The 25,277-nt window shown below is 36.5% G+C and overlaps 1 protein-coding gene across 1 annotated transcript; it reads left to right on the top strand.

The window, feature by feature from the left end:
* The first annotated feature begins 519 nt into the window (after positions 1–519).
* Positions 520–24,212, top strand: nkx1.2la (NK1 transcription factor related 2-like,a). Its single transcript, XM_062057907.1, has 2 exons — positions 520–709; positions 23,605–24,212. The coding sequence occupies exons 1-2, from the start codon at positions 520–522 to the stop codon at positions 24,210–24,212; spliced, it is 798 nt and encodes a 265-aa protein (XP_061913891.1).
* Positions 24,213–25,277: the final 1,065 nt, after the last annotated feature.

Raw genomic sequence — 25,277 nt, forward strand, 5'->3', positions numbered from 1 at the left:
TGGGCACCGCTGGTTTATTATGATAGTTTGCTGTGGTGTTTCTTACAGTTAGTTTGCCATATTAACTCATTAACTTCAATGGAGAAACCACTTAGCTGCTTAACTATTGTTGCTAACGTCTCGCTCCTCAGTGCAAATGTGATAAAGCCTCTTCATAATGCAAGTCTCCACGAGATTATTCAAGGTGGTGACGCGGCTCCACCTGCGGCCAATAGACTGGCAGTATCGGACTTTAATGATATGGGTGATTATCGAGCGGGACTGGGGGCCCATTAGGGGGTCGTGTGAAACACTAATAGTCTGTGGGTCACGTGGGTGGAGGAGGGGGAAGGGGGGGGGGGGGGTGACTGGGACGCTTTAAAGCGCGCCAACACACACACGCACCTCCCCGCAGGACGAGACGGACGCGAGCTGGGAGACCTCTTCAAGCCCGGGAGAGGACCCACTCCGCGCGTAATTACGCACGGCCTTTCCCTGCCTTCCCTTCCCCTCCTTTCCCGCGTGGATTGTAAGCCCACGATGACGCCCACGCACAAGATCTCCTTCTCCATCGCCGACATCCTGGATCCCAACAAGTTCACCGGCGGCGGCAAGAAGGCGAGGGGCGCGCTCGCCAAGTTTGGAGCCGCGGAGGCGGAGGCGGAGGCGGAGGCGGTGGGGACTAGCTGCGGGACGCACGGCCACGCGGGAGCGGACGTCACGGCGGCAGGTAAAGAAGAAAAGAGACAGTGCGTGAAAAAATTTAAATCATCAGCATTTTGGATGTACACAACTGGTGGTGCGTGTACTTTATATGTATTCATTTATAAAGTACAGTGTTTTATTTTCCTATATTCAAACACATTAGTACTGTTCAAACTGGGTGGCCAAAAATATGCCTGTTGAATAAAACTTCTGTTTTTAAAGAATACTTGGGCCTACTACGCTACTGTATTTTAATGTTGTCATCATGGTGGTACTTAATGAATACTTAGGTCTACTACACTACTGTATTTAATGTTGTCATTATGGTGGTACTTAATGAATACTTAGGTCTACTACACTACTGTATTTAATGTTGTCATTATGGTGGTACTTAATGAATACTTAGGTCTACTACGCTACTGTATTTAATGTTGTCATTATGGTGGTACTTAATGAATACTTAGGTCTACTACACTACTGTATTTAATGTTGTCATTATGGTGGTACTTAATGAATACTTAGGTCTACTACACTACTGTATTTAATATAATTATGGTGGTACTTAATGAATACTTAGATCTACTACACTACTGTATTTAATGTTGTCATTATGGTGGTACTTAATGAATACTTAGGTCTACTACACTACTGTATTTAATGTTGTCATTATGGTGGTACTTAATGAACACTTAGGTCTACTACACTACTGTATTTAATGTTGTCATTATGGTGGTACTTAATGAATACTTAGGTCTACTACGCTACTGTATTTAATGTTGTCATTATGGTGGTACTTAATGAATACTTAGGTCTACTACGCTACTGTATTTAATGTTGTCATTATGGTGGTACTTAATGAATACTTAGGTCTACTACACTACTGTATTTAATGTTGTCATTATGGTGGTACTTAATGAATACTTAGGTCTACTACACTACTGTATTTAATGTTGTCATTATGGTGGTACTTAATGAACACTTAGGTCTACTACACTACTGTATTTAATGTTGTCATTATGGTGGTACTTAATGAATACTTAGGTCTACTACGCTACTGTATTTAATGTTGTCATTATGGTGGTACTTAATGAATACTTAGGTCTACTACGCTACTGTATTTAATGTTGTCATTATGGTGGTACTTAATGAATACTTAGGTCTACTACGCTACTGTATTTAATGTTGTCATTATGGTGGTACTTAATGAACACTTAGGTCTACTACACTACTGTATTTAATGTTGTCATTATGGTGGTACTTAATGAATACTTAGGTCTACTACGCTACTGTATTTAATGTGGTCATTATGGTGGTACTTAATGAATACTTAGGTCTACTACACTACTGTATTTAATGTTGTCATCATGGTGGTACTTAATGAATACTTAGGTCTACTACACTACTGTATTTAATGTTGTCATTATGGTGGTACTTAATGAATACTTAGGTCTACTACGCTACTGTATTTAATGTTGTCATTATGGTGGTACTTAATGAACACTTAGGTCTACTACACTACTGTATTTAATGTTGTCATTATGGTGGTACTTAATGAATACTTAGGTCTACTACGCTACTGTATTTAATGTTGTCATTATGGTGGTACTTAATGAATACTTAGGTCTACTACGCTACTGTATTTAATGTTGTCATTATGGTGGTACTTAATGAATACTTAGGTCTACTACACTACTGTATTTAATGTTGTCATTATGGTGGTACTTAATGAACACTTAGGTCTACTACACTACTGTATTTAATATCTTTATGGTGGTACTTAATGAATACTTAGGTCTACTACACTACTGTATTTAATGTTGTCATTATGGTGGTACTTAATGAATACTTAGGTCTACTACACTACTGTATTTAATGTTGTCATCATGGTGGTACTTAATGAATACTTAGGTCTACTACGCTACTGTATTTAATGTTGTCATTATGGTGGTACTTAATGAACACTTAGGTCTACTACACTACTGTATTTAATGTTGTCATTATGGTGGTACTTAATGAATACTTAGGTCTACTACGCTACTGTATTTAATGTTGTCATTATGGTGGTACTTAATGAATACTTAGGTCTACTACACTACTGTATTTAATGTTGTCATTATGGTGGTACTTAATGAACACTTAGGTCTACTACACTACTGTATTTAATATCTTTATGGTGGTACTTAATGAATACTTAGGTCTACTACACTACTGTATTTAATGATGTCATTATGGTGGTACTTAATGAATACTTAGGTCTACTACGCTACTGTATTTTAATGTTGTCATTATGGTGGTACTTAATGAATACTTACGTCTACTACACTACTGTATTTAATGTTGTCATTATGGTGGTACTTAATGAATACTTAGGTCTACTACACTACTGTATTTAATGTTGTCATTATGGTGGTACTTAATGAATACTTAGGTCTACTACACTACTGTATTTAATGTTGTCATTATGGTGGTACTTAATGAATACTTAGGTCTACTACGCTACTGTATTTAATGTTGTCATTATGGTGGTACTTAATGAATACTTAGGTCTACTACGCTACTGTATTTAATGTTGTCATTATGGTGGTACTTAATGAACACTTAGGTCTACTACACTACTGTATTTTAATGTTGTCATTATGGTGGTACTTAATGAATACTTAGGTCTACTACACTACTGTATTTAATGTTGTCATTATGGTGGTACGTAATGAATACTTAGGTCTACTACACTACTATATTTAATGTTGTCATCATGGTGGTACTTGATGAACACTTAGGTCTACTACACTACTGTATTTAATATCATTATGGTGGTACTTGATGAATACTTAGGTCTACTACACTACTGTATTTAATGTTGTCATTATGGTGGTACTTAATGAATACTTAGGTCTACTACACTACTGTATTTAATGTTGTCCTTATGGTGGTACTTAATGAATACTTAGGTCTACTACACTACTGTATTTAATGTTGTCATTATGGTGGTACTTAATGAATACTGTATTTAATGTTGTCATTATGGTGGTACGTAATGAATACTTAGGTCTACTACACTACTGTATTTAATGTTGTCCTTATGGTGGTACTTAATGAATACCTAGGTCTACTACACTACTGTATTTTAATGTTGTCATTATGGTGGTACTTAATGAATACTTAGGTCTACTACACTACTGTATTTTAATGTTGTCATTATGGTGGTACTTAATGAATACTTAGGTCTACTACACTACTGTATTTAATGTTGTCATTATGGTGGTACTTAATGAATACTTAGGTCTACTACACTACTGTATTTAATGTTGTCATTATGGTGGTACTTAATGAATACTTAGGTCTACTACGCTACTGTATTTAATGATGTCATTATGGTGGTACTTAATGAATACTTAGGTCTACTACGCTACTGTATTTAATGTTGTCATTATGGTGGTACTTAATGAATACTTAGGTCTACTACGCTACTGTATTTAATGTTGTCATTATGGTGGTACTTAATGAATACTTAGGTCTACTACACTACTGTATTTAATGTTGTCATTATGGTGGTACTTAATGAATACTTAGGTCTACTACACTACTGTATTTAATATAATTATGGTGGTACTTAATGAATACTTAGATCTACTACACTACTGTATTTAATGTTGTCATTATGGTGGTACTTAATGAATACTTAGGTCTACTACACTACTGTATTTAATGTTGTCATTATGGTGGTACTTAATGAACACTTAGGTCTACTACACTACTGTATTTAATGTTGTCATTATGGTGGTACTTAATGAATACTTAGGTCTACTACGCTACTGTATTTAATGTTGTCATTATGGTGGTACTTAATGAATACTTAGGTCTACTACGCTACTGTATTTAATGTTGTCATTATGGTGGTACTTAATGAATACTTAGGTCTACTACACTACTGTATTTAATGTTGTCATTATGGTGGTACTTAATGAATACTTAGGTCTACTACACTACTGTATTTAATGTTGTCATTATGGTGGTACTTAATGAACACTTAGGTCTACTACACTACTGTATTTAATGTTGTCATTATGGTGGTACTTAATGAATACTTAGGTCTACTACGCTACTGTATTTAATGTTGTCATTATGGTGGTACTTAATGAATACTTAGGTCTACTACGCTACTGTATTTAATGTTGTCATTATGGTGGTACTTAATGAATACTTAGGTCTACTACGCTACTGTATTTAATGTTGTCATTATGGTGGTACTTAATGAACACTTAGGTCTACTACACTACTGTATTTAATGTTGTCATTATGGTGGTACTTAATGAATACTTAGGTCTACTACGCTACTGTATTTAATGTGGTCATTATGGTGGTACTTAATGAATACTTAGGTCTACTACACTACTGTATTTAATGTTGTCATCATGGTGGTACTTAATGAATACTTAGGTCTACTACACTACTGTATTTAATGATGTCATTATGGTGGTACTTAATGAATACTTAGGTCTACTACGCTACTGTATTTAATGTTGTCATTATGGTGGTACTTAATGAATACTTAGGTCTACTACACTACTGTATTTAATGTTGTCATTATGGTGGTACTTAATGAATACTTAGGTCTACTACGCTACTGTATTTAATGTTGTCATTATGGTGGTACTTAATGAACACTTAGGTCTACTACACTACTGTATTTAATGTTGTCATTATGGTGGTACTTAATGAATACTTAGGTCTACTACGCTACTGTATTTAATGTTGTCATTATGGTGGTACTTAATGAATACTTAGGTCTACTACGCTACTGTATTTAATGTTGTCATTATGGTGGTACTTAATGAATACTTAGGTCTACTACACTACTGTATTTAATGTTGTCATTATGGTGGTACTTAATGAACACTTAGGTCTACTACACTACTGTATTTAATATCTTTATGGTGGTACTTAATGAATACTTAGGTCTACTACACTACTGTATTTAATGTTGTCATTATGGTGGTACTTAATGAATACTTAGGTCTACTACACTACTGTATTTAATGTTGTCATCATGGTGGTACTTAATGAATACTTAGGTCTACTACGCTACTGTATTTAATGTTGTCATTATGGTGGTACTTAATGAACACTTAGGTCTACTACACTACTGTATTTAATGTTGTCATTATGGTGGTACTTAATGAATACTTAGGTCTACTACGCTACTGTATTTAATGTTGTCATTATGGTGGTACTTAATGAATACTTAGGTCTACTACGCTACTGTATTTAATGTTGTCATTATGGTGGTACTTAATGAATACTTAGGTCTACTACACTACTGTATTTAATGTTGTCATTATGGTGGTACTTAATGAACACTTAGGTCTACTACACTACTGTATTTAATATCTTTATGGTGGTACTTAATGAATACTTAGGTCTACTACACTACTGTATTTAATGATGTCATTATGGTGGTACTTAATGAATACTTAGGTCTACTACGCTACTGTATTTTAATGTTGTCATTATGGTGGTACTTAATGAATACTTACGTCTACTACACTACTGTATTTAATGTTGTCATTATGGTGGTACTTAATGAATACTTAGGTCTACTACACTACTGTATTTAATGTTGTCATTATGGTGGTACTTAATGAATACTTAGGTCTACTACACTACTGTATTTAATGTTGTCATTATGGTGGTACTTAATGAATACTTAGGTCTACTACGCTACTGTATTTAATGTTGTCATTATGGTGGTACTTAATGAATACTTAGGTCTACTACGCTACTGTATTTAATGTTGTCATTATGGTGGTACTTAATGAACACTTAGGTCTACTACACTACTGTATTTTAATGTTGTCATTATGGTGGTACTTAATGAATACTTAGGTCTACTACACTACTGTATTTAATGTTGTCATTATGGTGGTACGTAATGAATACTTAGGTCTACTACACTACTATATTTAATGTTGTCATCATGGTGGTACTTGATGAACACTTAGGTCTACTACACTACTGTATTTAATATCATTATGGTGGTACTTGATGAATACTTAGGTCTACTACACTACTGTATTTAATGTTGTCATTATGGTGGTACTTAATGAATACTTAGGTCTACTACACTACTGTATTTAATGTTGTCCTTATGGTGGTACTTAATGAATACTTAGGTCTACTACACTACTGTATTTAATGTTGTCATTATGGTGGTACTTAATGAATACTGTATTTAATGTTGTCATTATGGTGGTACGTAATGAATACTTAGGTCTACTACACTACTGTATTTAATGTTGTCCTTATGGTGGTACTTAATGAATACCTAGGTCTACTACACTACTGTATTTTAATGTTGTCATTATGGTGGTACTTAATGAATACTTAGGTCTACTACACTACTGTATTTTAATGTTGTCATTATGGTGGTACTTAATGAATACTTAGGTCTACTACACTACTGTATTTAATGTTGTCATTATGGTGGTACTTAATGAATACTTAGGTCTACTACACTACTGTATTTAATGTTGTCATTATGGTGGTACTTAATGAATACTTAGGTCTACTACACTACTGTATTTAATGTTGTCATTATGGTGGTACTTAATGAATACTTAGGTCTACTACGCTACTGTATTTAATGATGTCATTATGGTGGTACTTAATGAATACTTAGGTCTACTACGCTACTGTATTTAATGTTGTCATTATGGTGGTACTTAATGAATACTTAGGTCTACCACGCTACTGTATTTAATGTTGTCATTATGGTGGTACTTAATGAATACTTAGGTCTACTACACTACTGTATTTAATGTTGTCATTATGGTGGTACTTAATGAACACTTAGGTCTACTACACTACTGTATTTAATATCTTTATGGTGGTACTTAATGAATACTTAGGTCTACTACACTACTGTATTTAATGTTGTCATTATGGTGGTACTTAATGAATACTTAGGTCTACTACACTACTGTATTTAATGTTGTCATTATGGTGGTACTTAATGAATACTTAGGTCTACTACGCTACTGTATTTAATGTTGTCATTATGGTGGTACTTAATGAATACTTAGGTCTACTACACTACTGTATTTAATGTTGTCATTATGGTGGTACTTAATGAATACTTAGGTCTACTACACTACTGTATTTAATGATGTCATTATGGTGGTACTTAATGAATACTTAGGTCTACTACGCTACTGTATTTAATGTTGTCATTATGGTGGTACTTAATGAATACTTAGGTCTACTACGCTACTGTATTTAATGTTGTCATTATGGTGGTACTTAATGAATACTTAGGTCTACTACACTACTGTATTTAATGTTGTCATTATGGTGGTACTTAATGAACACTTAGGTCTACTACACTACTGTATTTAATATCTTTATGGTGGTACTTAATGAATACTTAGGTCTACTACACTACTGTATTTAATGATGTCATTATGGTGGTACTTAATGAATACTTAGGTCTACTACGCTACTGTATTTTAATGTTGTCATTATGGTGGTACTTAATGAATACTTACGTCTACTACACTACTGTATTTAATGTTGTCATTATGGTGGTACTTAATGAATACTTAGGTCTACTACACTACTGTATTTAATGTTGTCATTATGGTGGTACTTAATGAATACTTAGGTCTACTACACTACTGTATTTAATGTTGTCATTATGGTGGTACTTAATGAATACTTAGGTCTACTACGCTACTGTATTTAATGTTGTCATTATGGTGGTACTTAATGAATACTTAGGTCTACTACGCTACTGTATTTAATGTTGTCATTATGGTGGTACTTAATGAACACTTAGGTCTACTACACTACTGTATTTTAATGTTGTCATTATGGTGGTACTTAATGAATACTTAGGTCTACTACACTACTGTATTTAATGTTGTCATTATGGTGGTACGTAATGAATACTTAGGTCTACTACACTACTATATTTAATGTTGTCATCATGGTGGTACTTGATGAACACTTAGGTCTACTACACTACTGTATTTAATATCATTATGGTGGTACTTGATGAATACTTAGGTCTACTACACTACTGTATTTAATGTTGTCATTATGGTGGTACTTAATGAATACTGTATTTAATGTTGTCATTATGGTGGTACGTAATGAATACTTAGGTCTACTACACTACTGTATTTAATGTTGTCCTTATGGTGGTACTTAATGAATACCTAGGTCTACTACACTACTGTATTTTAATGTTGTCATTATGGTGGTACTTAATGAATACTTAGGTCTACTACACTACTGTATTTTAATGTTGTCATTATGGTGGTACTTAATGAATACTTAGGTCTACTACACTACTGTATTTAATGTTGTCATTATGGTGGTACTTAATGAATACTTAGGTCTACTACACTACTGTATTTAATGTTGTCATTATGGTGGTACTTAATGAATACTTAGGTCTACTACACTACTGTATTTAATGTTGTCATTATGGTGGTACTTAATGAATACTTAGGTCTACTACGCTACTGTATTTAATGATGTCATTATGGTGGTACTTAATGAATACTTAGGTCTACTACGCTACTGTATTTAATGTTGTCATTATGGTGGTACTTAATGAATACTTAGGTCTACTACGCTACTGTATTTAATGTTGTCATTATGGTGGTACTTAATGAATACTTAGGTCTACTACACTACTGTATTTAATGTTGTCATTATGGTGGTACTTAATGAATACTTAGGTCTACTACACTACTGTATTTAATGTTGTCATTATGGTGGTACTTAATGAATACTTAGGTCTACTACACTACTGTATTTAATGTTGTCATTATGGTGGTACTTAATGAATACTTAGGTCTACTACACTACTGTATTTAATGTTGTCATCATGGTGGTACTTAATGAATACTTAGGTCTACTACACTACTGTATTTTAATGTTGTCATTATGGTGGTACTTAATGAATACTTAGGTCTACTACACTACTGTATTTAATGTTGTCATTATGGTGGTACTTAATGAATACTTAGGTCTACTACACTACTGTATTTAATGTTGTCATCATGGTGGTACTTAATGAACACTTAGGTCTACTACACTACTGTATTTAATGTTGTCATTATGGTGGTACTTAATGAATACTTAGGTCTACTACACTACTGTATTTAATGTTGTCATTATGGTGGTACTTAATGAATACTTAGGTCTACTACACTACTGTATTTAATGTTGTCATGGTGGTACTTAATGAATACTTAGGTCTACTACACTACTGTATTTAATGTTGTCATTATGGTGGTACTTAATGAATACTTAGGTCTACTACACTACTGTATTTAATGTTGTCATTATGGTGGTACTTAATGAATACTTAGGTCTACTACACTACTGTATTTAATGTTGTCATTATGGTGGTACTTAATGAATACTTAGGTCTACTACACTACTGTATTTAATGTTGTCATCATGGTGGTACTTAATGAATACTTAGGTCTACTACACTACTGTATTTAATGTTGTCATTATGGTGGTACTTAATGAATACTGTATTTAATGTTGTCATTATGGTGGTACGTAATGAATACTTAGGTCTACTACACTACTGTATTTAATGTTGTCCTTATGGTGGTACTTAATGAATACCTAGGTCTACTACACTACTGTATTTTAATGTTGTCATTATGGTGGTACTTAATGAATACTTAGGTCTACTACACTACTGTATTTTAATGTTGTCATTATGGTGGTACTTAATGAATACTTAGGTCTACTACACTACTGTATTTAATGTTGTCATTATGGTGGTACTTAATGAATACTTAGGTCTACTACACTACTGTATTTAATGTTGTCATTATGGTGGTACTTAATGAATACTTAGGTCTACTACACTACTGTATTTAATGTTGTCATTATGGTGGTACTTAATGAATACTTAGGTCTACTACGCTACTGTATTTAATGATGTCATTATGGTGGTACTTAATGAATACTTAGGTCTACTACGCTACTGTATTTAATGTTGTCATTATGGTGGTACTTAATAAATACTTAGGTCTACTACGCTACTGTATTTAATGTTGTCATTATGGTGGTACTTAATGAATACTTAGGTCTACTACACTACTGTATTTAATGTTGTCATTATGGTGGTACTTAATGAATACTTAGGTCTACTACACTACTGTATTTAATGTTGTCATTATGGTGGTACTTAATGAATACTTAGGTCTACTACACTACTGTATTTAATGTTGTCATTATGGTGGTACTTAATGAATACTTAGGTCTACTACACTACTGTATTTAATGTTGTCATCATGGTGGTACTTAATGAATACTTAGGTCTACTACACTACTGTATTTTAATGTTGTCATTATGGTGGTACTTAATGAATACTTAGGTCTACTACACTACTGTATTTAATGTTGTCATTATGGTGGTACTTAATGAATACTTAGGTCTACTACACTACTGTATTTAATGTTGTCATCATGGTGGTACTTAATGAACACTTAGGTCTACTACACTACTGTATTTAATGTTGTCATTATGGTGGTACTTAATGAATACTTAGGTCTACTACACTACTGTATTTAATGTTGTCATTATGGTGGTACTTAATGAATACTTAGGTCTACTACACTACTGTATTTAATGTTGTCATGGTGGTACTTAATGAATACTTAGGTCTACTACACTACTGTATTTAATGTTGTCATTATGGTGGTACTTAATGAATACTTAGGTCTACTACACTACTGTATTTAATGTTGTCATTATGGTGGTACTTAATGAATACTTAGGTCTACTACACTACTGTATTTAATGTTGTCATTATGGTGGTACTTAATGAATACTTAGGTCTACTACACTACTGTATTTAATGTTGTCATCATGGTGGTACTTAATGAATACTTAGGTCTACTACACTACTGTATTTAATGTTGTCATTATGGTGGTACTTAATGAATACTTAGATCTACTACACTACTGTATTTAATGTTGTCATTATGGTGGTACTTAATGAACACTTAGGTCTACTACACTACTGTATTTAATGTTGTCATTATGGTGGTACTTAATGAATACTTAGGTCTACTACACTACTGTATTCAATGTTGTCATTATGGTGGTACTTAATGAATACTTAGGTCTACTACGCTACTGTATTTAATGTTGTCATTATGGTGGTACTTAATGAATACTTAGGTCTACTACACTACTGTATTTAATGTTGTCATTATGGTGGTACTTAATGAATACTTAGGTCTACTACACTACTGTATTTAATGTTGTCATTATGGTGGTACTTAATGAATACTTAGGTCTACTACACTACTGTATTTAATGTTGTCATCATGGTGGTACTTAATGAATACTTAGGTCTACTACACTACTGTATTTAATGTTGTCATTATGGTGGTACTTAATGAATACTTAGGTCTACTACACTACTGTATTTAATGTTGTCATTATGGTGGTACTTAATGAACACTTAGGTCTACTACACTACTGTATTTAATGTCCCATTGAGGTTAAAACATCTATTTTTCAAGCGAGTCCAGGCAGCAAAAGACACATCCAAATAATATTTAGTTACAATTCTAAAAGGTCCTCTGAAGTGCTTTTCAATCTGCACTTAAACGCGTTCAATGAAATAAGTTCAGTTCAGAATGTAATGAGAAACGCGTTAAATGAGTAACTGAACATTAATATTTTCGTACAGGCAGAGTTTTTGACACATGAGGTATGCAGTTTCACAATTGTAATATTAGTATTATATATCTACAGAGGGAAAACTACAGTAAAGACGTCAGAAGAAAGACTAAAAAAAATCAGAATGTCATTTGGAAATGCTGAAATGTTGTAATAATAATATTATTAGTTTTGTCTTTTAAATATATAGAATATCCCCTTTTAACATTTTTTTTTTTTTTACAAATTATAAAACTAAAAGTAGATATTAGATGGTTAAAAAAGGCAAAAAGGAAAGTAAAAGAAGGTAAAAAGTAGATATAAGATGGTAAAGAAGGCAAAATTAAGGTTAAAAGTAAATACAAAATGGTAATAAAAAGGCAAAGGAAGAGCAAAAAGAAGGTAAAGGGAAGATAACAGTAGGCAAAAAGAAGGTAAAAGGTAGATATTAGATGGTTAAAAAGGCAAAAAGAAAGGTAAAAGAAGGTAAAAGGTAAAAAGTATATATACAGTATGATAGTAAAAAAGGCAAAAAGGTCAGAAGTAGATATAAGATGGCAAAAGAAGGGCAAAAAGAAGGTAAAAGGAAAATAAAAGTAGGAAAGAAGGTAAAAGTAGATTTAAGATGGTAATAACAAGGCAATAAGAAGGTCAAAAGTAGATATAATATGGTCATAAAAAGACAAAGGAAGAGCAAAAAGAAGGTAAAAGGAAAATAAAAGTAGGAAAAAAAGGTAAAAGTAGATTTAAGATGGTAAAAAAAGGCAACAAGAAGGTCAAAAGTAGATATAGTATGGTCATAAAAAGACAAAGGAAGAGCAAAAAGAAGGTAAAAGGAAGATAAAAGTAGGCAAAACGAAGGTAAAAGGTAGATATTAGATGGTTAAAAAGGCAAAAAGAAAGGTAAAAGAAGGTAAAAGGTAAAAAGTATATATACAGTAAGATAGTAAAAAAGGCAAAAAGAAGGTCAGAAGTAGATATAAGATGGCAAAAAAAGGCAAAAGAAGGGCAAAAAGAAGGTAAAAGGAAAATAAAAGTAGGAAAAAAAGGTAAAAGTAGATTTAAGATGGTAATAACAAGGCAACAAGAAGGTCAAAAGTAGATATAATATGGTCATAAAAAGACAAAGGAAGAGCAAAAAGAAGGTAAAAGGAAAATAAAAGTAGGCAAAAAGAAGGTAAAAGGAAGATACAAGTAGGCAAAAAGAAGGTCAAAAGTAGATTTAGAAGAAAAGAAAAAAGTCTAAAAAAAATCAGAATGTAATTTGGAAATGCTGCAATGTTGTAATAATAATATACTTAGTTTTGTCTTTACATACAAACCCCGTTTCCATATGAGTTGGGAAATGGTGTTAGATGTAAATATAAACAGAATACAATGATTTGCAAATCCTTTTCAAGCCATATTCAGTTGAATATGCTACAAAGACAACATATTTGATCTTCAAACTCATAAACATTTTTTTTTTTGTGCAAATAATCATTAACTTTATAATTTGATGGCAGCAACACGTGCCAAAGAAGTTGGGAAAGGTGGCAATAAATACTGATAAAGTTCATCAAACACTTATTTGGAACATCCCACAGGTGAACAGGCTAATTGGGAACAGGTGGGTGCCATGATTGGGTATAAAAGTAGATTCCATGAAATGCTCAGTCATTCACAAACAAGGATGGGCCGAGGGTCACCACTTTGTCAACAAATGCCTGAGCAAATTGTTGAACAGTTTAAGAAAAACCTTTCTCAACCAGCTATTGCAAGGAATTTGGGGATTTCAACATCTACGGTCCGTAAAATCATCAAAGGGTTCAGAGAATCTGGAGAAATCACTGCACGTAAGCAACATGGCCGGAAACCAACATTGAATGACCGTGACCTTCGATCCCTCAGACGGCACTGTATCAAAAACCGACATCAATCTCTAAAGGATATCACCACATGGGCTCAGGAACACTTCAGAAAACCACTGTCACTAAATACAGTTGGTCGCTACATCTGTAAGTGCGAGTTAAAACTCTCCTATGCAAAGCGAAAGCCATTTATCAACAACACCCAGAAACGCCGCCGGCTTCTCTGGGCCTGAAATCATCTAAGATGGACTCATGCAAAGTGAAAAAGTGTTCTGTGGTCTGACGTGTCCACATTTCAAATTGTTTTTGGAAATATTCGACATTGTGTCATCCGGACCAAAGGGGAAGCGAACCATCCAGACTGTTATCGACGCAAAGTTCAAAAGCCAGCACGTGTGATGGTATGGGGGTGTATTAGTGCCCAAGGCATGGGTAACTTACACATCTGTGAAGGCACCATTAATGCTGAAAGGTACATACAGGTTTTGGAGCAACATATGTTGCCATCCAAGCAACGTTACCATGGACGCCCCTGCTTATTTCAGCAAGACAATGCCAAGCCACATTCAGCACAGATGCTGGCTTTTAAACTTTGCGTCGGTAACAGTCTGGATGGTTCGCACAGAGTGCGGGTACTTTCCTGGCCTGCCTGCAGTCCAGACCTGTCTCCCATTGAAAATGTGTGGCGCATTATGAAGCCTAAAATACGACAGCGGAGACCCCCGGACTGTTGAACGACTGAAGCTCTACATAGAACAAGAATGGGAAAGAATTCCACTTTCAAAGCTTCAGCAATTACTTTATTCAGTTCCCAAATGTTTACTGAGTGTTGTTAAAAGGAAAGGCCATGTAACACAGTGGTGAACATGCCCTTTCCCAACTACTTTGGCACGTGTTGCAGCCATGAAATTCTAAGTTAATTATTATTTGCAAAAAATAAAATAAAGTTTATGAGTTTGAACATCAAATATGTTGTCTTTGTAGCATATTCAACTGAATATGGCTTGAAAAGGATTTGCAAATCATTGTATTCCGTTTATATTTACATCTAACACCATTTCCCAACTCATATGGAAACGGGGTTTGTATATAGAATATCCCCTTTTGGAATTTTTTTTTTGACGAAATATAAAAATAAAAGTAGATATTAGATGGTTAAACAAGGCAAAGAGAAATGTAAAAGAAAGTAAAAAGTAGATATAAGATGGTAAAAAAGGAAAAATAAGAGCAAAAAGAAGGTAAAAGGAAAGAAAAAGTAGGAAAAAAGGTAAAAAGGCAGATTTAAGATGGTAAAGCAGGCAAAAAAGAAGATCAAAAGTAGATTTTACATGGTTAAAAAAGGAAAAAGAAATGTAAAAGAAGGTGAAAAGTAAAAAGTAGATATAAGATGCTAAAAAAAGGCAACAAGAAGGTCAAAAGTAGATATAAGATGGGCATAAAAAGACAAAGGAAGGGCAAAAAGAAGGGAAAAGGAAGATAAAAGTAGGCAAAAAGAAGGTCAAAAGTAGATTTAGGATGGTAAAAAGAAAAAAGACTACAAAAATCAGAATGTAATTTGGAAATGCTGAAATGTTGTAATAATAATTTACTTAGTTTTGTCTTTACATATATAGAATATCCCCTTTTAGCATTTTTTTTTTGACGAAATATACAAATAAAAGTAGATATTAGATGGTTAAACAAGGCAAAAAGAAAGGTAAAAGAAAGTAAAAAGTACATATAAGATGGTAAAAAAGGAAAAATAAGAGCAAAATGAAGGTAAAAGGAAAGAAAAAGTAGGAAAAAAGGTAAAAAGGCAGATTTAAGATGGTAAAGCAGGCAAAAAAGAAGATCAAAAGTAGATTTTACATGGTTAAAAAAGGAAAAAGAAATGTAAAAGAAGGTGAAAAGTAAAAAGTAGATATAAGATGCTAAAAAAAAGGCAACAAGAAGGTCAAAAGTAAATATAAGATGGGCATAAAAAGACAAAGGAAGGGCAAAAAGAAGGGAAAAGGAAGATAAAAGTAGGCAAAAAGAAGGGAAAAGGAAGATAAAAGTAGGCAAAAAGAAGGTCAAAAGTAGATTTAGGATGGTAAAAAGAAAAAAGACTACAAAAATCAGAATGTCATTTGGAAATGCTGAAATGTTGTAATAATAATTTACTTAGTTTTGTCTTTACATATATAGAATATCCCCTTTTAGCATTTTTTTTTGACGAAATATAAAAATAAAAGTAGATATTACATGGTTAAACAAGGCAAAAAGAAAGGTAAAAGAAAGTAAAAAGTAGATATAAGATGGTAAAAAAGGAAAAATAAGAGCAAAAAGAAGGTAAAAGGAAAGAAAAAGTAGGAAAAAAAGGTAAAAAGGCAGATTTAAGATGGTAAAGCAGGCAAAAAAGAAGATCAAAAGTAGATTTTACATGGTTAAAAAAGGAAAAAGAAATGTAAAAGAAGGTGAAAAGTAAAAAGTAGATATAAGATGCTAAAAAAAGGCAACAAGAAGGTCAAAAGTAGTAATAAGATGGGCATAACAAGACAAAGGAAGGGCAAAAAGAAGGGAAAAGGAAGATAAAAGTAGGCAAAAAGAAGGTCAAAAGTAGATTTAGGATGGTAAAAAGAAAAAAGACTACAAAAATCAGAATGTCATTTGGAAATTCTGAAATGTTGTAATAATAATTTACTTAGTTTTGTCTTTACATATATAGAATATCCCCTTTTAGCATTTTTTTTTTTGACAAAATATAAAAATAAAAGTAGATATTAGATGGTTAAACAAGGCAAAAAGAAAGGTAAAAGAAAGTAAAAAGTAGACATAAGATGATAAAAAAGGAAAAATAAGAGCAAAAAGAAGGTAAAAGGAAAGAAAAAGTAGGAAAAAAAACGGTAAAAATGCAGATTTAAGATGGTAAAACAGGCAAAAAAGAAGATCAAAAGTAGATTTTACATGGTTAAAAAAGGAAAAAGAAATGTAAAAGAAGGTGAAAAGTAAAAAGTAGATATAAGATGCTAAAAAAAGGCAACAAGAAGGTCAAAAGTAGATATAAGATGGGCATAAAAAGACTAAGGAAGGGCAAAAAGAAGGGAAAAGGAAGATAAAAGTAGGCAAAAAGAAAGTAAAAGGAAGATAAAAGTAGGCAAAAAGAAGGGAAAAGGAAGATAAAAGTAGGCAAAAAGAAGGTCAAAAGTAGATTTAGGATGGTAAAAAGAAAAAAGACTACAAAAATCAGAATGTAATTTGGAAATGCTGAAATGTTGTAATAATAATTTACTTAGTTTTGTCTTTACATATATAGAATTTCCCCTTTTAGCATTTTTTTAAATTTTTTTTACAAAATATCAAAATGGCCCCTGGCATATTTGGACTTTTTCAGTACGTGGCCCTCGGTGGGAAGAGTTTGTGTTTGAAACACAACAACATACTGACAAAAGGCAAAAGTGTGCAAGTGAAGTTTCTCCCCAGGAAGTCAACATTATTTATCCCCCACAATCGGATTCCTCATTGTGTGACCTTCCCCTAATTTCCACGCTGCGTGGCCCTGGAGGGGAGCCACAAAGGCTGCTATATCCCAGGGCCCTGGAGGGGAGCCACAAAGGCTGCTATATCCCAGGGCCCCGCCCGGCGTGTGATTGGCATTGGGCAGGCAGGCCCAGATAATTGTTTAAATGGTCCCATTGAGGACACTTTGATCGATATCCCATTACTGCATGCTGCATATCTCCCTGCAGCACCTGGCAGGTACACGTCGCATAACCCCCCTAAATAGGTACACCCCTCCTCACGTCGCATAACCCCCCTAAATAGGTACACCCCTCCTCACGTCGCATAACCCCCCTAAATAGGTACACCCCTCCTCACGTCTCAGCCCCCAATCTAACCCCCCTAAATAGATGACATTCATCGACCCGCCGCCAAATATGAAATCCATTAGCACGTCACGGCCCGGCTGGATTTAGCTGGGATTTCTTTCCGCAACATGACATTTGACTCGCTATCTGCTCTAGGAATTATTGAAGGATTAGTCAGCCGCTCCCACCTCGCCATCTTTCTGCCGCCATGACCGCAGGAAGCCAACAACAGCTTTAGGCTTCTCCGAGTCCACTACGGCCAGGAAAACCTTGAAGAAGGGACGACCGAAGATGCTCTAGATGAGGAAATCCATCAAGAACACGAACACGACTTGCAGGTTTTACTCCAAGGAGTATCCTTTTCCAGGTTTTACTCCAAGGAGCATCCTTGTCCAGGTTTTACTTCAAGAAGCATCCTTGTCCAGGTTTTACTTCAATTAGCATCCTTGTCCAGGTTTTACTTCAAGAAGCATCCTTGTAGAGGTTTTACTTCAAGAAGCATCCTTGTCCAGGTTTTACTTCAAGAAGCATCCTTGTAGAGGTTTTACTTCAAGAAGCATCCTTGTCCAGGTTTTACTTCAAGGAGCATCCTTGTCCAGGTTTTACTTCAAGAAGCATCCTTGTCCAGGTTTTACTTCAAGAAGCATCCTTGTCCAGGTTTTACTTCAAGGAGTATCCTTGTCCAGGTTTTACTTCAAGGAGAATCCTTGTCCAGGTTTTACTTCAATTAGCATCCTTGTCCAGGTTTTACTTCAAGAAGCATCCTTGTAGAGGTTTTACTTCAAGAAGCATCATTGTCCAGGTTTTACTTCAAGAAGCATCCTTGTCCAGGTTTTACTTCAATTAGCATCCTTGTCCAGGTTTTACTTCAAGAAGCATCCTTGTCCAGGTTTTACTTCAAGAAGCATCCTTGTCCAGGTTTTACTTCAATTAGCATCCTTGTCAAGGTTTTACTTCAATTAGCATCCTTGTCCAGGTTTTACTTCAAGGAGAATCCTTGTCCAGGTTTTACTTCAAGAAGCATCCTTGTCAAGGTTTTACTTCAATTAGCATCCTTGTCCAGGTTTTACTTCAAGAAGCATCCTTGTCCAGGTTTTACTTCAATTAGCATCCTTGTCCAGGTTTTACTTCAAGGAGAATACTTGTCCAGGTTTTACTTCAAGGAGAATCCTTGTCCAGATTTTACTTCAATTAGCATCCTTGTCCAGGTTTTACTTCAAGAAGCATCCTTGTAGAGGTTTTACTTCAAGAAGCATCATTGTCCAGGTTTTACTTCAAGAAGCATCCTTGTCCAGGTTTTACTTCAAGAAGCATCCTTGTCAAGGTTTTACTTCAATTAGCATCCTTGTCAAGGTTTTACTTCAATTAGCATCCTTGTCCAGGTTTTACTTCAAGGAGAATCCTTGTCCAGGTTTTACTTCAAGAAGCATCCTTGTCAAGGTTTTACTTCAATAAGCATCCTTGTCCAGGTTTTACTTCAAGGAGCATCCTTGTCCAGGTTTTACTTCAAGGAGAATCCCTGTCCAGGTTTTACTTCAAGAAGCATCCCTGTCAAGGTTTTACTTCAAGAAGCATCCTTGTCCAGGTTTTACTTCAAGAAGCATCCTTGTCCAGGTTTTACTTCAATTAGCATCCTTGTCAAGGTTTTACTTCAATTAGCATCCTTGTCCAGGTTTTACTTCAAGGAGAATCCTTGTCCAGGTTTTACTTCAAGAAGCATCCTTGTCAAGGTTTTACTTCAATAAGGATCCTTGTCCAGGTTTTACTTCAAGGAGCATCCTTGTCCAGGTTTTACTTCAAGGAGAATCCTTGTCCAGGTTTTACTTCAAGAAGCATCCTTGTCAAGGTTTTACTTCAAGAAGCATCCTTGTCCAGGTTTTACTTCAATTAGCATCCTTGTCAAGGTTTTACTTCAATTAGCATCCTTGTCCAGGTTTTACTTCAAGGAGAATCCTTGTCCAGGTTTTACTTCAAGAAACATCCTTGTCCAGGTTTTACTTCAAGGAGCATCCTTGTCCAAGTTTTACTTCAAGGAGAATCCTTGTCCAGGGTTTACTTCAAGAAGCATCCTTGTCCAGGTTTTACTTCAAGGAGAATCCTTGTCCAGGTTTTACTTCAAGAAGCATCCTTGTCAAGGTTTTACTTCAAGAAGCATCCTTGTCCAGGTTTTACTTCAAGGAGCATCCTTGTCCAAGTTTTACTTCAAGGAGAATCCTTGTCCAGGGTTTACTTCAAGAAGCATCCTTGTCCAGGTTTTACTTCAAGGAGAATCCTTGTCCAGGTTTTACTTCAAGAAGCATCCTTGTAGAGGTTTTACTTCAAGAAGCATCCTTGTCCAGGTTTTACTTCAAGAAGCATCCTTGTCCAGATTTTACTTCAAGGAGAATCCTTGTCAAGGTTTTACTTCAATAAGCATCCTTGTCCAGGTTTTACTTCAAGGAGCATCCTTGTCCAGGTTTTACTTCAAGGAGAATCCTTGTCCAGGTTTTACTTCAAGAAGCATCCTTGTCAAGGTTTTACTTCAAGAAGCATCCTTGTCCAGGTTTTACTTCAATTAGCATCCTTGTCAAGGTTTTACTTCAATTAGCATCCTTGTCCAGGTTTTACTTCAAGGAGAATCCTTGTCCAGGTTTTACTTCAAGAAGCATCCTTGTCAAGGTTTTACTTCAAGAAGCATCCTTGTCCAGGTTTTACTTCAAGGAGCATCCTTGTCCAAGTTTTACTTCAAGGAGAATCCTTGTCCAGGGTTTACTTCTAGAAGCATCCTTGTCCAGGTTTTACTTCAAGGAGAATCCTTGTCCAGGTTTTACTTCAAGAAGCATCCTTGTAGAGGTTTTACTTCAATAAGCATCATTGTCAAGGTTTTACTTCAAGAAGCATCCTTGTCCAGGTTTTACTTCAAGGAGAATCCTTGTCCAGGTTTTACTTCAAGGAGCATCCTTGTCCAAGTTTTACTTCAAGGAGAATCCTTGTCCAGGGTTTACTTCAATTAGCATCCTTGTCCAGGTTTTACTTCAAGGAGAATCCTTGTCCAGGTTTTACTTCAAGAAGCATCCTTGTCAAGGTTTTACTTCAATTAGCATCATTGTCAAGGTTTTACTTCAAGAAGCATCCTTGTCAAGGTTTTACTTCAATTAGCATCCTTGTCCAGGTTTTACTTCAATCAATCAATCAATGTTTATTTATCTAGCCCTAAATCACAAGTGTCTCAAAGGGCTGCACAAGCCACAACGACATCCTCGGTACTCACCCCAGTGGGACGTCGGTGTGAATGACTATGAGAAACCTTGGAGAGGACCGCATATGTGGGTAACCCCCCCCCCCCCTCTAGGGGAGACCGAAAGCAATGGATGTCGAGTGGGTCTGACATAATATTGTGAAAGTCCAGTCCACAGTGAATCCAACACATCAGCGAGAGTCCAGTCCATAGTGGGGCCAGCAGGAAGCCGTCCCGAGCGGAGACGGGTCAGCAGCGCAGAGATGTACCCAACCAATGCACAGGCTAGCAGTCCACCCAGGGTCCCGACTCTGGACAGTCAGCACTTCATCCATGGCCACCGGACCTGTGCAACTCCCCCTCCCAAGGGACAGGGGAGCAGAGGAGAGAAGAAAAGAAACGGCAGATCAACTGGTCTAAAAAGGGGGTCTATTTAAAGGCTAGAGTATACAAATGAGCCTTAAGATGGGACTTAAATGCTTCTACTGAGGTAGCATCTCTAACTGTTACCGGGAGGGCATTCCAGAGTACTGGAGCCCCAATAGAAAACGCTCTATAGCCCGCAGACTTTTTTTTGGCTCGGGGAATCACTAATAAGCCGGAGTTCTTTGAACTTTGAACTTCAATAAGCATCCTTGTCCAGGTTTTACTTCAATTAGCATCCTTGTCCAGGTTTTACTTCAAGAAGCATCCTTGTCCAGGTTTTACTTCAATGAGCATCCTTGTCCAGGTTTTATTTCAAGGAGCATCCTTGTAGAGGTTTTACTTCAAGAAGCATCCTTGTCCAGGTTTTACTTCAAGAAGCATCCTTGTCCAGGTTTTACTTCAATTAGCATCCTTGTCCAGGTTTTACTCCAAGAAGCATCCTTGTCCAGGTTTTACTTCAAGGAGCATCCTTGTAGAGGTTTTACTTCAAGGAGCATCCTTGTAGAGGTTTGTCAGGTTCAAACACTGATGACATCTATTAATCAGACAAGTTCAATTTAGCTCATGAGGAGAACGCATGGAGCCAGACCCGGAGTCACAGTCTCACCTACGCTCTAAGGTTCAGCTCCTGCGTCCCTCTTTTTATTCAGAGTTCCATAGTCAACATCACTGAGGCCGCCTCTAAAAGGAGTGGTCACATATATTATGCAAAGCAGGTCCAGGACGCACAATACGTGACAGAATGTTCTGGGGGCCTTGTGATTTCGCCTTGTCCTCGCTTCGTCTGCGTGTTGGCATCTTATCTTCGTTGAGGCCCTTGAAGTCTCTGCTTCGTCTGCGTGCTGTCATCTTATCTTCGTTGAGGTCGTTGAAGTCCTTGGCTGTTAGAGGGCTCAAACAAAGATAACATCTACGGCTGAGGCCACCCCTCAGACAAGGAGTCTTTGTCATTGCACAGATTAGAAAAGTCCAACTTGAGCACAATAGCTAAATAACTAAAGCAACGGACTTTAAGCATACTAAAGTTAGTGTGATAATATATACATCATTATTCTAACCTTTCCCTCCTGTTTATCACATAACTTTCCCAGAATCTTCTTATCCCTACACATGAGGGCTTTGAATATGACCAATGTATGATTCTGTAACTACTTGGTATCGGATCCATACCCAAATGTGTGGTATCATCCAAAACTAATGTAAAGTATCAAAGAAGAGTAGAATAAGTGATTATTACATTTTAACAGAAGTGTAGATAGAACATGTTCAAACAGAAAATAAGCAGATATTAACAGTAAATGAACAAGTACATTAATAATTTTTTTTACAGTTTGTCCCTCATAATGTGTACAAAATAATAGGTGTATAAATGACACAATATGTTACTGCATACGTCAGCAGACTAATTAGGAGTCTTTCTTTGTTTACTTACTACTAAAAGACAAGTTGTCTAGTATGTTCACTATTTTATTTAAGGACTAAATGACAATAATAAACATATGTTTCATGTACACTAAGATTTTTTGTTCAAATAAAGACAATAATGACATTTTTTTGTGGTCTCCTTTATTAAGAAAAGTATCGAAATGTATTGAAATACATTGTAGTGCCAGTACCAAAATATTGGTATCGGGACAACCCTAGTCCTAGTTTATACAAAACATTAAACTATCACAGAACATGACCTAGCAGAAGCCCCAATCGTAAAATATTGCAAGTGACCGACCGTGTCTTCCTGTACCGATCGAGTAGTGACAACAGAGTAGCACTTTCCATCATTTTCAGCAGACTGCATTGCAAAATGATTAACCGGCCAGGGACGGGGCCATGAATCCCTTCCCTACTGTAAGGTCTTTGATGATTTCGATACCAGCTCATGTTTTGTTCCTGTTCCCTCAGGGGAGGACTTGGAAGACGACCAGCCCACACCCGCCGCTCCCCACCCACTCACTGTGGACCCCCTCCTCCTCAGCCCAGCAGCTGACAGCACCCAGGGTCTCCCCAGTGACCCGGACCACTCATCAGAGGAGTCCACAGCCACCCCGCCGGAACCCTCCTCGCACAAAAGGCGGCGCCAAGACCCGAGCGGCGCCAAGCCCCGCCGCGCCCGGACGGCCTTTACTTACGAACAGCTGGTGTCGCTGGAGAACAAGTTCCGCGCCACCCGGTACCTGTCGGTGTGCGAGAGGCTCAACCTGGCCCTGTCCTTGAGTCTGACTGAAACGCAGGTCAAGATCTGGTTCCAGAACAGGCGGACCAAGTGGAAGAAGCAGAATCCGGGGGCGGACAGCACATTGCCGCCCACCTCCGGCGCCCTGATCAGTCCCGGTCAGGGCACATGCGGGCCGGGGCAGGCCGGATTCCAGCAGTCCTACCCCAACCTCGGTTCCGGGAACGTCATCTTCCACACAGCCGGACCTGTCCCGCTTTCCTCCACTGGGGGACTCCTGCATCCCTTCATGTCCACGGGATTTGTGCAGCCCACTTACTTTAATCCACACCTATGAAACAACTCTCCTACAGTTGGCCAAAGGGGACCAAAAAAAAAAGACACTTTGATGAAAGTGCAAGCTGCTGGTTTTGTCATTCCCCCATGAGGCATTCATGCGTTTACAATACAGATCATTATTATATGTTGCCATGAACGCCCTTGGACCCCAAACCAAGGTCCTGTTCCTCGTGGTTGTGTAGCAATGAAGTTGTCTGACTGCGCTTTATATGCAACATCTTTTTTACGTCTGTAACACAAACTGCACCGCAAAAACTGAAATCTAAGTAAGATTAACCCTGGTGTGGTGTTCATATTGTTGTTACTCAGCCAGCGTTTGTGGGTCTGATGGACCCACAGAGAATAAGCAGATATGAAAAGATGTTTATTGGGATAAGGTAAACATCTGTCCAGTATTTGAACATAAAAGTGTTTGATTGTGAGGCATCAAAAGCCACAAAATGCGACGGGTCCATCAGACCCACAAACGCTGGCTGAGTAACAACAATATGAACGTTGTACGGAAAATGTATCCGCCAGTTTCTGCATCCCACAGGGATTCTTCTTTTGTGTTTCTGCACCTGCCCTTTGTGGGTCTGATGGACCCACAGAGAATAAGCAGATATGAAAAGATGTTTATTGGGATAAGGTAAACATCTGTCCAGTATTTGAACATAAAAGTGTTTGATTGTGAGGCATCAAAAGCCACAAAATGCGACGGGTCCATCAGACCCACAAATGCTGGCTGAGTAACAACAATATGAACGTTGTACGGAAAATGTATCCGCCAGTTTCTGCATCCCACAGGGATTCTTCTTTTGTGTTTCTGCACCTGCGGTTCCCACACAAGGTTGCAACATTGTTTGTCAACACTGTCTGCTCTCATTTTCTCGCACATTTGATGTTCTGTGTACCTACACTCTGTCCTCCTCCTGTGTGTGTGTTAAAGTTAAAGTTAAAGTACCAATGATTGTCACACACACACACTAGGTGTGGCGATATTATTCTCTGCATTTGACCACTCACCCTTGATCACCCCCTGGGAGGTGAGGGGAGCAGTGAGCAGCAGCGGGGGCCGCGCCCG

Source organism: Entelurus aequoreus, linkage group LG09 (genome assembly GCF_033978785.1).
Source record: "Entelurus aequoreus isolate RoL-2023_Sb linkage group LG09, RoL_Eaeq_v1.1, whole genome shotgun sequence".
NCBI classification, from domain to species: domain Eukaryota; kingdom Metazoa; phylum Chordata; class Actinopteri; order Syngnathiformes; family Syngnathidae; genus Entelurus; species Entelurus aequoreus.